We start from the raw sequence: 15079 nt of genomic DNA, 5'->3' as shown, positions 1-15079 counted from the left end.
CCTACATGCTCCTTCAAAATATCTTCATGTTTTTTACCACTGTTAGCAGCACTGTTTAAATTCCTCAGAGAGGAGCTCAGTCCAGGCTGGTCTGAACACCACACTGCACCTTCCGCGGTAAGTAACATCCTGTCTTGAGCAACAGCAACATCACCATCACTTGGCCTGTCTATGACAAAGCCAGTTTTACAGCTGTGGGAAACTTCAAAGTGTTTTTTTATAAGGTAAAACAACGACAAGTCTAGAAATGACATCGTGAAAGCCAAGAAAAGAGAAGTTGAGCAACTAACTCAGAAGTACGTAAACGGAAGTGTTTCATTAATGTCTATTAAAATCAATGCTTTAATATTTTAAATTGAATTTCATTAAACATTCAAAACCTGCAGCTAACTCAAAATAAGACATAATCTAAGACTCTTATCCAAGTAGTCTGCAACAAAATTAGGAGAATCGATAAAGGCACATTCTAGTCCCCATTCCCAAAGCCACCTCTTGAGATGAATTTGTCTTTTTTAGAAAAAAAAAAAAAAAAGAAAAAAGGAAAAAAGTCAGTGGTCTCTTAACTGCAGCCAAAACTAAACAAAGTTTCAACAGCCCACAATATTTGCTTTTTCCATCATATTCTTGGTCCTCAACAATTGCTCTTGATATCAGTGGTCAAATCAGACCACTGATGTCACAGGATTAGTCTGAGCTGAGAAATGGTTAAATCTATCAATGTCATGGGCTACTCCTTCCTTTTCATTCAGAGAAACTTAACATTTTCTATTTTTATTTTTTACAGACAACAGCTACTGAACAACTGGAACACTAAATACGTTAAAGTAAACTGGAAGCAAATCATACTGTATTAGATTGCTATATTTAAACTGCTAATATAATACTATTGTTAAAACAGACAGTAATCTGAGATGGCTTAACACTATCAGTGTCAGAACTTAAATGCGAGAGAATCCATTTAATCAAAACATTATGTTTTATATAATGAATTAATCATTCACTTGGCTTTCAACTGCCTTTGTTCGAAGTATTTCATGACACAACTTTATCTTCCATATAGTTTCAATTAATAAATGCTTTTAACCAAGTAGACTAATTGCAGGTTACCAGTTGAAATAGAAACACTTCCCAGTGCACATTCTTTCTGGGAAGATTTTATAGGAATGAGGAAAATAAACTTGTACTTAAATGCTACATTTCAGGATATAACAATAAATCCATTATCAGTGAAACAACTAGGTTTAAATTTTAATTGATTGAATATGAACCATGCATGTCTATTTTCAACATTTTCAATCAGTGGACCATTTATGCATTTAGTCTGACAGATAAGAACACTATCTACAGGGAAGAGCTTTTGTTGTAAAACAGTATCATATTATGCTTCTAATAAAGCAAATGCATAGTTCATTTGATATTTCAGGACTACAGTTCTTTTGAAATATACATATATTTTTAACCAAATATTGCACAGTAGAAAAAAGGATGGAAAAGAGAACCAACTGTTAAAAAAAATAATGAGTGTATATGAAGAGCTATTGCTGAATTTTTAGGTACATTTTGATCACATATGTTTTAGTACCAACACCTAAAAGACAGGATTATTGAAAGCAAAACCCTGGATTACAAAATAATTTTTTTTTTTTTTTTGCAAAACACCACCACTATTCAAGGTTTGGTTGTATTTTAATGTCTCATATTTCATACATCCTGTTACACAAAAGGCATTAATGGTTTACGGCACCATTTTTCTTATTGTCAATACATGGTAAGATCTCTCCCTCCCAGCTCCTTCTCACAAGCATTCCCCTGTGATATTTCTGAAGACATTCTGAATAGGCATTTTCGTTACTTCTGTAGCAAATATAAAGCCATTCAGTTAAAACTTGAGTAATTCTGAAGAATAAATGTTGTATTTCACAGTGATGAAAACCTCAAAGGCTTATTACTCCCTCTTCATCCACCGCCATGCTAGAAATTTGGAATACTTACTGTCACGATCACACAAGCACAGGCAAAACTGAGGTTAAACTGTTTATGAAGGTTATACAGAATCTTGACTTCACAGCATTTTCTGCTATTTGCCAATTGCTTGACAGTTAACAATCTTGTGTTAGGAGTTTTAACTCCTACCAAAAAAACCCACCCAACCCCAAATCAATCAACTCTGTGTCTTTTTAATTTCCTAATTCTCATGGAAACAAAAGCCAGCATTAAGAAGTTGTTTTCATAATTATGCTTTCATTGCAAGATCAGATCTAAGGCATATATCATTCAGTGCAAAGTCATCACACACTACAGAGAGAAAACAAAACCCCCTTCATTCTCCTCTATGGACCCTACAGGTACATGTGCAAAACCCAGCAAGACTGAAATAAAGATGGACACGAAGTACAAGATACTTGTGTAGTTAATATTTGCTCTATGGTTTTACAAAAAATAATAATAATCAAATAATACAGAGATTACTATTTTTAGAGCTTTGAGCAGTTTCTCAGTGGCCAGCAATTTCAAATAAGTTATTAAAATCGAAGTAAGATTTCATGAATGGTATTACCAAACCCATTTAAGTTTACCAGAGCAAAAGCAGCATTTGTCACAATATGACTATCATCATTTAACACATACTAATGTAAGTCGAGCCTCTACCATGTATTTTGAGACTGGAGTTATACAAGGAATAGATTTACAGTGTTTTGGTAAATACATATTCAACATGAAGAGACATAAATAGCTATAGGGATATAGCAATAACTTGAACACAAATAAACCTAAAGTTTAATCAAGTACTTCCCTGAAAGATATCACAAAGAGATGCTCTAAACATTTTTCTTACTATTTATTTTTTTGCTTTTTTTCCTCCTTGCTTTCTTCACTTCTTGACAAACTATTAACTGCGAGTCATGCTAACTGCAAGGGATGACTTTGAGACCTGGGCACAACAAAACTTAAAAAAAAAAAAGGAAAGAAAAAAAGAAGATATGTTTTAACAGAAAGGCACATAGAAAAGGGAGGCTTCTGTTAACCACCCAGCAGGCACAGATTCTTTAGTGGCCACTACTCCTCATGTGGGAAAGAGACACTAGTTTTTCTCATTGCTCAATATTCTATCAGCAGCGGGCAGCCTGCACTTGTACAACAGTTTTTCACACGCATTTTTCAAAAAAGCCTCCCGAGCAACATGTGCAGGTCCAGTATCATTTTACATTTGGAGTCACAGACAGATTGAACGACCTGATGCAGTTTAGCAAGTTAAGAGTGAATCAGAGTTACGGTCTCTTGCCTTCCATTCTGTAACCAATCAAGCAAGAGGGTAATGATCCAAAGTATTACAAAAACTTCAGTGAAAGTGAAATCTGGAATGCAGCATATGAGAATGAGCACAAACCTATTCACCCTTCAACCCAACAAAGCCAAGAAGCTTTCCAAGTTTCCAATTACAACTCTTTGGATCAATAAATAGTAGCCAGGTATCTTCTTTACCTATAACAAATAATGGGATCTTGAAGAAAGGACCAAGTCTACAGAAGATAAGAGTCAGCAACTTAGTACATCCTACATTCACTTTTCTGGTATCTCCTGGGGAAAAAACATAACCTTCTGGTAACAGGAGAGGATGCATATTGTACAGCTGTGGCAGTTTCTATAATGAAACTCCCGATATAAATGACAATATCCATAATACAAACCATAATTCTAAAATATACTTGAATATGTGTGTGTATATATATATATCTAAAAAGAAAGTTATCTAATTTTCTCTTTTATACACGTATAAACATCTGGCTAATATGCCCCATGATTTTTTTTCCTTATTTAGGACTAATCTTTTAAATAATAGAGTTTTAAACAGTCCCTTAGAGTATTTTTTTTTAAACACTACTCAAAAACAAAGAACTATCTCAGGGTAATCAAAAAGCACGCACAAAATAAATTAACATCATACAAATGTGGTTATATTGTTCAGAAATTTCCCATTTGAAATGAAATGGAGACCAGTGTACCTCAGGGTGAATTATTCATCAATGTACAAATCCATTCTCTCTTTTCACGTAAATCTTCATGGGAATTTAGCTGCATTTCCATAAAGCAAGAAACACAGTAAATCCACAGACCTCTTGCAAAAGGGAGTTGTGTCTCACTGGATAAGAGCAGTTCTTGCTGAAGGGCAGCAAGTCAACATTTTATCAATATCTGAACACTAGCAACACCTGTGCCCTTGTAAGCTTCACACCTTGAATTAGCAGCAACATATTTGAAGGGTTCAGTAGTAATTTTTCTTCCAGTATTGGATTAGACTACTTTGCATATACAGTTAGCCAAAAGTATAGTACTTGTGTGCAACATTAACCCACATTTACATTTGAGAACTCATAAATACACATGGAAACAAAGGTGAAAGAATTAAACCTCGTTTTAAGTTAAAATGTTTTCAGTCCACATATAAAAACAGCAGTGAAAAACAAGTATAAAGGAGACAGTCAGCAGAAACAGAAGAGAAAGAGTACAGTAAATAAAACTGTAAGAAGCAGGTCATTGTTAAAAGGGCAAGTTGCCATTAAAATTGATGAACAGAAGATGTAGACTGTACCATCTGCATAAATGCTTAAATGCAGCATTATTTTGCACATCACATACAGTAGATGTGATTTCTAAGAAGCGTATTATAACAGCTGGCATACTTACTAATAGATTTATGGTAACTGAATACTTAATTTCTCCAGCTCTTAATGTACAGTAGTTATGCATTATCCTTTAAAGCTCTTCATCAGTCTTTCAGAAGTCAAGGTTACATTTCCATAAATATTTAGTGTCCCAATAAGAAAGTTACAAATATTCACCTTCAATGAACTTTCATACAATACAAAGATATCAAATACCTTCTTAAGCCAAATAATTTCAATACTATTAGTTTCCTTTTTGCATTTTCAAAAGAAACACAAGGACCTTTGTAACATAAAAAAGTGAAGGGTGTTTTAAGGCAGTAAAAGATATCTATTAAGGTTTCCATGATTGTTTATGGTGTCTATGTGAATAAAGCATATTACACACAATTGCTCTCATATATTTATCTACATGACTTTGTTATACTGTACATGATTTAGTAATCTTCTTGAGAAATTTAAAGTGCCACAGTTCAAATGTGCTCATCTGTCTTTTCATGGGCTTCTAGTCCATTATAGTTGCTTTCAGAAATAAGCCCTTGCTTTACTTAAGGAGCAGTCTTTTCGGGGGAAAAAAGAATTCATCCTTCACTGCTGTGCTAACTGGAATCCAGTGGTCGAACCAATCCTTCTTTGTAAACACGAAGAATAGCTTCACAAACAAATTTGTATTGACTCTGTGTACGACAGAAAAAAAATAAATTAGATGATTAAACTCCTGATCATAGAGTAGTATCTAATAGGACTAACAGTCCCACTGTTTCCCTTTCTCCTGGACAATGACAGGAGAGGAGATCCAAAGATGAGAGGAGATCCAAAGATGGAAGAAGAAAATCCAACCCTCCTGGATGTATTCACAGTAAACAAAGGTAACATTTACTCTTCTTGAAGGACAAGCATTAAAAATCTCACACCAAGAAAAACAGAATCCCCAAATTTAAAAGAACACATGCTTAAGTCTCAAGGAATAGGATTTATTTGTAAAAGCTATGCAAACGTATACGATTCTTCTGATTTGAAGTTCAACTAGTTATTTATGTTCTTCATATATCTCATCTACTTTTTGGTAGTGTTATCTGATTATTACAAGTATTCTAACGCTGCCAATCCTGCAGTTACTGGACACATTTAAGTTACATAACCAAAACCACATTTAAAGTTACCATATAAGATATATAGGTCCAGTTGTCTTGCTAAAACTTTTTTTTTTTTAAGCTGTCCGCACTATTGCAGAAGATGGAGTGGCTTTATTTTCAATTTGTGATCAGACCACACAGCTCTTTTTGTAACAGAATGGGACCAAAACCTTTGGAATGAATAGTTTTGAATAGTAGCAGCCACATTAATTGTTCTGTCACACAACAATTTGAGATAATTTAGTTCTTATAAAGTCTTTACAAATTAGATTAGTGTTTCTTCTATGAATTATACTATCAGAAAGACTATTTCTTCCATGATCTTTTGATGTACCTATTTGTTAAAAGCAATTAGCCTGTAAGCCTCTTTCTGAAAAGCGATACAAGGAGACATCAGCGACAGGACTAGCGCAGAACTAAAAATCCACATAGCCTGAATGAATTTTTATGACTAGCACAAGCCTGAGAACACAAGGTGATGGAAATTTAAAAGAATTTCCAAACGTCAAAGCATACCTCTCCTCTTCTCTGGAAGTACTTTTCATTATTGTCAAAACCCCCAAATGAACACCTTTCTCCAAAACTCCATGTCATATATTCAGAGAAGCACAGCTTCACATTTTCTAAATCCTTTTTCGCACCTTTGAAATGTTCTCCCAGCTGCCCTTGTACGTCAGCTCTCATCAACTCTCCAGGAGCATCTGGAAACATTCCCCCAATATCTCCCCCAAAGGACAGGGCTAAAAGATAACGCTTGGGCGACCTTAGGTTGCATTTAAATATCAGTACTTAGGAACATTATCCTTGTCCATAATATGCAATAAATTTTCTCTTAAGTACAGAAAAACTTAAGGAAAACTGGGGGATGGAAATTAATTTTCTGCATCTCGATTTTCTTGCCTTTTCTCTCAACCTTTCAGTCAACTACTCCCACATTCAATATCACTCTGTTCTTTTGTCTTTATTTCTTAATTACCTTGACTTTTCTCTTGTTATTGTCATTTGCATATTTCTACTGCCTGAACAAGCCAAGTGTGATATTTAGCTCTCTGTTCCACACTTCTGTTAACTCCTTTGTGTGATCAAGGTACTGAACAAATAAGAATGAGGACTTCAGCATTGCTTCCTCTGACTCAGACTCTGACTACTTGTTTTCTTTGCTCTTATCTGTTGCATGTATTCTTACTGCTCACTCAGCTGATAACTAGTTCTATTATGTATGTCCCTAAAGCACTGCTTTCTGTATTGCTTAGTATCTCTAATTTCTCTTTAATGGAACATAATGGTTAGTTTGTGGGGTTTTTTTTAAATGAAAGGCTGTACAGTTACACAGATTTTGTTATAGCTTTATTATTTTGGTCAAAGGTTTTGTTTTGCTGTTCTTGATGACCAAATTGCAGGTCTTTGAGGAACTACAGCTGAGTAACTACAGGAGTAACAGCAGACACTAAACGGACCTGTTAATAGCTCTGATGAGTCCACTCTTACTGAGTATGCTCTGTCTGATAATAACTCACAACATGCATCTGGCTATATGTATCATCTTAGAATTGAAGCACACACACAACCCCCACAGGGCAGCTGAACATGCTTCAGGCAAGGCTGAAGGCTATTACAACTGAGCAGTCCCTAATGGCTTCTCCCAGAAGCCCTAAGCTGCATATCAAACATAGCAGTGGGGCTAGCTGGAATGCAGGCATGGGAATGCTATAGAGGACCCAGGGTACATCAAAATGTTAACATGCAGCTCTCTGATATTCTGCTTTCTCACACTTGAGTGCTTGCTTCTGTGTCTCATTTACAGCACAGTATGCCAATTCTGCTCATTGGCTTTTCACAACAGTATCTGCATACTTCGGAAATAGCAAGTGAATTTAGTTTCACAGTATTGCTGCTACAGATCAGCCCTCTCCTGATTGTGCTTATGGTGAACTGGGGAACACAATAAGCAAGGTAAAGAATCCTATTTTAGATACTCAGTTTTCTACTGCCCATATCCTTCAATCACATTAAACTGTAGAGCACAAGGACAATTCCTGCTGATTTCTGTTGTAACAAGAGGGACTCAGCCTTCTGGCAAGCTGAAGTTTACTTCAGGTTCTCGTGTCTGATTCCCAAAAAGATGACCACCTCTGGAAAGTTTAAGGCAGAACTTGCTCATTTCATTTTACAAACTGAGGGGCACGGACAGATACAACTCCAGAAGTCAACATTCAGTTTCCTTAACCTTGAGGCTAAGGTTTCTCATCTCATGACATCCTGTGTCATAAGCTCAGCTTCCATTTCTGCAAGGAACAGGCAGGGGACTGTTCGGACAACTTCCTCCTCAGTCCCAATGTACTTCCAGAGCGTGCACTCATACTGCAATGACCGACGAGTCCCAGCAGCATGGGTGAACAATCTCTGTTCACAGAGCACTCTGTTGTTACGCAAGCAACCATAATTCCTGACGCTTTCACACTCTTTGATAATACAAGATTTTCCCCCCATCTATCAATCATAATGCTGGCTCCTGTTGTCATTAACCTGTTAATGAATATAATTTGTTTTCTCAAGTTACCTCCTTCCTTCCCTTGATCATGTGCAAACCAAAGCATTTTCTTTTGAAGATGAGACAGAAACATCCAATTTAACTGTTGACTTTGCAGGTCTAAACCCTTTTACTTCCATTTGCCATAGGGCATTTAGCTCTCTAACACAACCCACACTTAATATTCTGTCATACAACCTCTACCCAAGAAAGTAGAGCCTCCCCATCCTTCATCCTTGGTCTCTAACATCAGTATGTTCATTTGCAAAGCTGACAAAATTGCCCTCATGATCTCAAATTGTCTTTGAACCAATTCCATCTCAAAATCATTCAGTTATTGATACTACCCAACGTCTCCTGAATTTCATTCTTGCCCTTTGTTTTTCCAAGCTGGAGTAGTGGCACAATTTTTTAAAAAAATACATATCTTGTTACTATCGAATTTCTACTTCTAAAGTGGCTTTTTGAAAAGCCACTTCCCATCTTCAAATCATACCACAAACTCACCAATTTTACCTTCAGTTTAATAATTTCCTATAAGGCTCTGTACTAGAATGAAAAGCAAAAAGTTATTCTAGTTTCTTGCAGAGAATTTAGACAGAAGACCATGAACAGATGGTTTGGGCAAGTCTAACCTTGTGCGTTCTAACTACTTGCAATATATAGAAATCAGTTATCTTATAATGGCAAGGTAAGAAACATTTACAAAAAAGTTAAATACACACCTCACAAGCAAAGCAGCCTTTGCCACCATGCTATTTATGCTAAATGTAGGAAGCATGAAATATAATGACAACTAAAGATGCAAACAACTAGATCACTTCAACTTTTGGATCTGTTTTAGAATTGGACAAGTGCAGCATATATACAGAAAATGAGGCTTCCTCTCCATCACTTACTGATGTTTGCACCATCATAGCTCGCTGGTCTCGCATTTTTCGTACAATATCCAGTGGATAAACAGGTTGGTTTCTTTCAATTAAGCACATGGCCGTTTCCATAGTGACCAATACTCCAGTGCGACCGATTCCAGCGCTGTGAAATGTAACAGAAAAATAGTCTATAAAATTAGTTTTTTGCAATGCACTAGATTCATATCACAGTCTTAATACCAGGATGCTAAACAGCCTTAGAAATTACAGGAAGGCCTTAATAAAATTAGAACAGAGTGAGAAGCTTATCTTCAAAACAACTTCAGCAATATTTCCTGCCAATTATTAAAAAAAAATTAGAATTTTTATATAAATAAAAACCCTCACTTAAAGCAAATGGATTTTTATCTATTACAACTGCTTACAAATCTAAATGTACTGGTTTGGTATTTTTGACTAAAAAAGGTAAGAGCTAACTGACTGTTTTTTGACAGGCACTTGAACAGTAGAAAAAAAAAAGAGACAACTTTGCAGTACTATTCAAAATGAGGTTACAAAGGTGGTAGAGGATAAAAACGGAGAACAACTTACATTGCAGAATATCAGCTGAGTGATAATTATATGACTAACCCACTTCACCATAAGTTTGCAGGAGAAAGGGAGAGAAAAGAAACTCGTCCTTTAGATAGAGCACCAGCGCTTCTGTCCTCAACAGTGAACGCTAGTATTGCACAGTTTAACATTTTCATCTAATTCAAGGAGTGTCCTGTCTTGCAGACAAACTTTTCAAAGCAAATGCTTATTCTAAGGCTGAAGCAAGTCTATAATCAGAATTTTAAAACAAGTACCTGCAGTGAACAAGGACCGGCTCATTCTCTACTCTCTTTGGCCTCATACAGGTCACAAACTCCAAAAAGTCCATGGAGTCATCAGGCACACCGTGATCAGGCCAAGCAACATACTGGAGATGGGTGATGGTGTGTTGTTGTTCTGTCTAAAATACAGTAAGATTTTCAAAAAGTATTATGATTCCTGTATTAATGTTTACTAGATACAAGTCATACTTTTCACAGTAAGCGTATTCTGAAGGTGCTGTAAGATGCATGTGACATAGAAAGTGTTAGTATAAATATGTAATTCTTAAAAAGCATGCAAAAGGCATAACATTTTCTAAATAAATGAGTTACCAAGCTCAACGTTTGTGATCTAAACAGATTTTCTGGTTTTTAATTTATTGACTGTTGACCTATTATACCTTGAAATGAATGACTGACCTGAGGTAAAATGCTACAAGACTTATGCCTAGTAGTACTATATAATAGTCTAGAACAGGATGGAAGAAACAGCTGAAAACAGCACAATAACAATTCAGAACATCAAAATAACAGGGTCTTGGACTACACAATCACAACTCACCGGCATGGCAATGAGACTACACATACGCTATAGCACTGAGGAATGCTATGCTTGCACACTGGTTCAGTTCTGTAAGGTACATATCACCTGTTCAATGCAGCACATTAGGTCCTCCCATAAAAAAATGGAATGCAATTTCCATTTTTTTCTCATTCTGCTATCCATATCTATCTCTCAAAGTACAGCTGCACATCTATTCTAAATATTCATGTCTGTGTGTACTTATGGATTCCTGTTTATAATATAAACTTGCCTGCAAGATTTGCTAACTCTGGCTTCTGTTAGAAAACTATATATATAGTGTTCATACATACATATTCATTGTACATTTATGAATGATTTCTGTACAACCCACAGAAGAACGTTTTTCTTTATGGAAGCAATTTAATTAGTTAAAAGATTCTGTTGTATGAGGAGCTCTTTCTTCATTCAATATACATTAAAAAAGACGGCTTTACGGAAGTTCTTTCATAATCAAAGTTAACAAAGAGCTAAACTGAAATCACTCAATCATCTTTGCCTTCAGACTGGGCTCAACTGCCATGTTACAGATGTAACCAACTATTAGGGTAGGAAGGAAACAACCTAAGACACTCCTGAGCTCTGCTGCATCATGCAATGAGGATGTCTCACTCTTTACAACCCGAGACAAATTTTCACATTGCTCCTTTATTTCTTCCACACATTTAGCAACAGTTAAACTGTTAGCTGCATTTTATCGATGTCTATTGCTAGACTTAACATTTGACATCCTATTGGAACAAAACTCTCCTTTATCACTTTACTGCAGCCCAGAAGGCCAACCCTATCCTGGGCTGCACCAAAAGCAGCGTGGCCAGCAGGTCGAGGGAGGTGATTCTGCCCCTCTACTCTGCTCTGGTGAGACCCCACCTGGAGTTCTGCGTCCAGCTCTGGAGTCCCCAACACAAGAAGGACGTGGACCCATTGGAGCAGGTCCTGAGAAGGGTCACAAGAATTATCAGGGGGCTGGAGCACCTCTCCTATGAGGAAAGGCTGAGAGAGTTGGGATTATTCAGCCTGGAGAAGAGAAGGCTCCAGGGAGACCTTATAGTGGCCTTGCAGTACTTGAAGGGGGCTTATAAAAAGATGTCCCTTATAAAAAAGGGACAAACATTTTAGCAGGGCCTGTTGTGATAGGATGAGGGGTAATGGTTTTAAACTAATTAGATTTAGACTAGATATCAGGAAGAAATTTTTTTTACAATGAGGGTGATGAAACACTGGAACAGGTTGCCCAGAGAGGTGGTAGATGCCCCATCCCTGGAGACATTCAAGGTCGGGTTGGAAGGGGTTCTGAGCAACCTGATCTAGTTGAAGATGTCCCTGCTCATTGCAGGGAGGGTTGGAATAGATGACCTTTAAAGGTCCCTTCCAACCTAAACTATTCTATGATCACTGTATTGGTCTATAAAAGCTGGCCTCTCCCTAGTGGTTAACACAAGAATGTTTTCATGATGCCAGTGACTATAAAAGTGTTTTTTTCCTTTTCACTTAAGAGCACAACAACTGAAGTATACGACCTGTTTTAAATGCCTTCAACTGCTTGCTTTCCTCTTCCGCTTGAGGAAGTGGTTCCACTCCCGGGGAACAGGCTAGTAAGATACAGAAGACAGAATGACTACTGCCTATGTACCAATTAGAGTCCTTGGAAATGCATTTATTCCAGTCAAAGTAATTGCAGAAATTTACAATTGCCACCAAGGACATGCAGGTAAACAACACAGCTCACACTTTGCTTCTTTAAGGTAGAGCCTGAGCAATCACAATTAAAAGGTCTACCATAAGACCCAAGTGGACAATGTAACATTAGTGACCAAGCTTGCTGTAACACAAATTGCATTGGGATCTATCATCCAGGTCATCAAAATAACCCACAATGACCAGTATCTCTGCAAGAAAAAGCATGGCCTTTTTCTACTCAGTGTTGTTGCCATTATGTAGTTGAGCTTGATCAAATGATTACACTTTAATTTTTTCTGAAATGTTGCAGACTGAAAAAATATAAAAACATGACAAAAAAAATCATTAAAATGCCCTCTTCTGCAAATCTGCGCATGCTTAATCAAAACCTCTTCAAAAGATAAATGAGACAATGCAGCAATCACATGTAACAGTTTGAGCTGATTCTCTTAAATCAGAGACATTTGAATTACAGCATTCAGGTGAAACAAAGACTTGATTCATTCCAAAATTACCCAAAAGCAAGTGAGTATCCAGTCACTTTCCATATGCTTCAAGAATTTCAAGGCATACATCATGGAAAAGTGCCAGTGGCACACCTGAGAACCACTAACATTGATCTGTAACACCAAAAGCCATTTTAAAAGCTCAGAAAAGAGGAAAGAGTTAACTTTTATTTATCAGTAATTTAGACTCAATTATAGTGCGTTGCTTTTTTTTTTTTAAATAGTTCATAGTCATTAAGTACAACAACCAGGTCACATAAGACTTAATTGGAGTAAAAATACACTGTAAGAGCATGCACTTAGTCCTCATGGATGTTTCTTTTGGTGTGATCATCTTCATTTTCTGTTACAGGCCCTATTTGTCCCTAGAGACCAACATAGCTGTTTGTTAATTATTCCAGGTATGCCTCAAGCTTCAGTATAGTTTTCTAGTTATTTGTGTTTTGATATAATCAGTTTTGATTCTTTTGGCTTGGCTGAGATGATTTAAATTGTTAAAACTTGACAACTGCATCACTTGCTTTTCAAAATGCACAAGTATTTTAAAATACTTGATTTCTTATTAGTAAGATAAACCTGTTGTAAACAGTAGTTATATGAATATGTTAGAGCTATTTTTTCTAATTTTAATACTTTTATGTCTTACACAGAAGATACCAAATCACTACTCTGATAAAGTCCAGATTTTTTTAAAGCTTTCTTTAGTGTTGGTGTTGTGTTGGTTTGTGGGTTGTTGGGGTTTTTTTTGTTGTTGTTTTTGTTTTGTTTGTTTTTTAAATACAAAACTCTTCAAGTCTTTATACTCATAATGAAAGTCAGCTTTTAAATTCAGAAAATGTCAGCTAAATACCTCCACACATGGAAATAACTTGCATTGAAAGACCATCACGGTTACTAAAATCTAGCACTCATACATTTAAAAAGTGCTAGATTCATAGTTATTGGTCCCATAGTTAGCCTCACTGTACATATCCTATTAACAATACTTAAACACACCATTTTTGCCACACCCTGATTCTTTGTACAAACCTGGTAATGAAAAATAAGTGGTAGCTTCTCACTATGCTCAAGCTGCTGTCCAAACTGTTATTCTCTGCGAGTCAGCTTAAATCCTTTCCACAACTTTGTATTTTTTTTGCACAGAGGTTTTCAATGCCAGTCATTATTGTAGCATCTTAATGACAGATAAATTGAGAATTTATCTTTATAAAAATCTGGCTGTATTAGTTCTCTTTTATAAGTCTAAACTTACAGAAAGCGAGACAGCAAGAGTTGTTCATGGCCCGGATGCTATTTTTGCCTAACTTGACATTATACACCTTGTTGTTCCTAAAATATTTACTATTTTTTGCACTCACAGAGTGATTTCAATTGAATTTATGGATTTGGCATTTCCAAAAATCAGCTTAAAATGCAGGATTCAAAAAAAAGGTCCAAACAACTTACAGACTCCAGTGACACTTCTGGATTATGTAATTTTCCCAATTTATCATTGGCCATTTGGCCAACATTTATCTGTTTCACAGCATTGACCTACATTTACTTAGCAAGCAGCTGCAGAGGCCTAAGACATCATATCTGTCACAAGGAATTTGCTACTGTCCTTCTGACAATGGTTATTGTTGCTGCAAAGGTGTCATCAAAAAAAATAAAAAATATGTACTTGTACCTACCCCTCCAGTGCAAATTTAAGACATCTTACTGCAAAAGCAACTTCATTTTTGCTCAAAACCACAAAGACACATGATCTTTTCTAATAAGTCTGCCATTGGGACTGCAACTCTTGACAAAGTATAGGGCTGTTGGAGGTAACACTTCAAATAGGTGCTGTAACACTTGCAAAACAATCTCCTTGTCAAGACCTTCAGCCACAAAAATATCCATTCTTCATTTTTCTGAAGCTTTCAGCCTTGTTTATTATAATTTATCATTCTCCTAAAATGACTCTCCCTGATTAATAAAACAATCGAGTGTTCTTCAGAAAAAGAACATATACAGCTTAGAATAATAATACTCATATAGAAAGAAGGAAAGGTAGGCTTGAAAAGTCAGCCTCATTTTGACTTCTCTTAAAATCCAAACAATTGATTTTACATTCCGCCTTTTCAGTTAATGTCCTTTTTGGTCTAGGTTATAATATAATCTTCAATTAAAAAAAAAATTCACCCTGTAGGACTACACTAACCTTGAAATGGTCCTATTATCTTCTCAGAAGGAAAAGGTATGCTCTACACATAAGTGTACCTTGAAAACT

General features: G+C 36.1%; 1 protein-coding gene across 8 annotated transcripts in view; it reads right to left on the bottom strand.

Moving 5' to 3' along the window:
- Nucleotides 1–517: 517 nt before the first annotated feature.
- PTPN3 (protein tyrosine phosphatase non-receptor type 3) overlaps nt 518–15079 on the bottom strand; it is a 202833-nt gene continuing 188271 nt past the window's right edge. For all 8 annotated transcript variants that reach the window (XM_054192934.1, XM_054192932.1, XM_054192933.1 and 5 more), the window contains 3 exons: nt 10051–10196; nt 9230–9365; nt 518–5341 (listed from right to left, as the gene is read on the bottom strand). In XM_054192934.1, the coding sequence (XP_054048909.1) occupies nt 5264–5341; nt 9230–9365; nt 10051–10196 (360 nt within the window). In that variant the 3' untranslated portion in view covers nt 518–5263. The remainder of the gene's footprint in view (nt 5342–9229; nt 9366–10050; nt 10197–15079) is intronic.

The sequence above is a fragment of the Rissa tridactyla genome, chromosome 2 (genome assembly GCF_028500815.1).
Source record: "Rissa tridactyla isolate bRisTri1 chromosome 2, bRisTri1.patW.cur.20221130, whole genome shotgun sequence".
Classification (NCBI taxonomy): domain Eukaryota; kingdom Metazoa; phylum Chordata; class Aves; order Charadriiformes; family Laridae; genus Rissa; species Rissa tridactyla.
The sequence above is the reverse complement of the archived record's forward strand: the minus strand, read 5'-3'. Positions and strand labels throughout refer to the sequence as shown.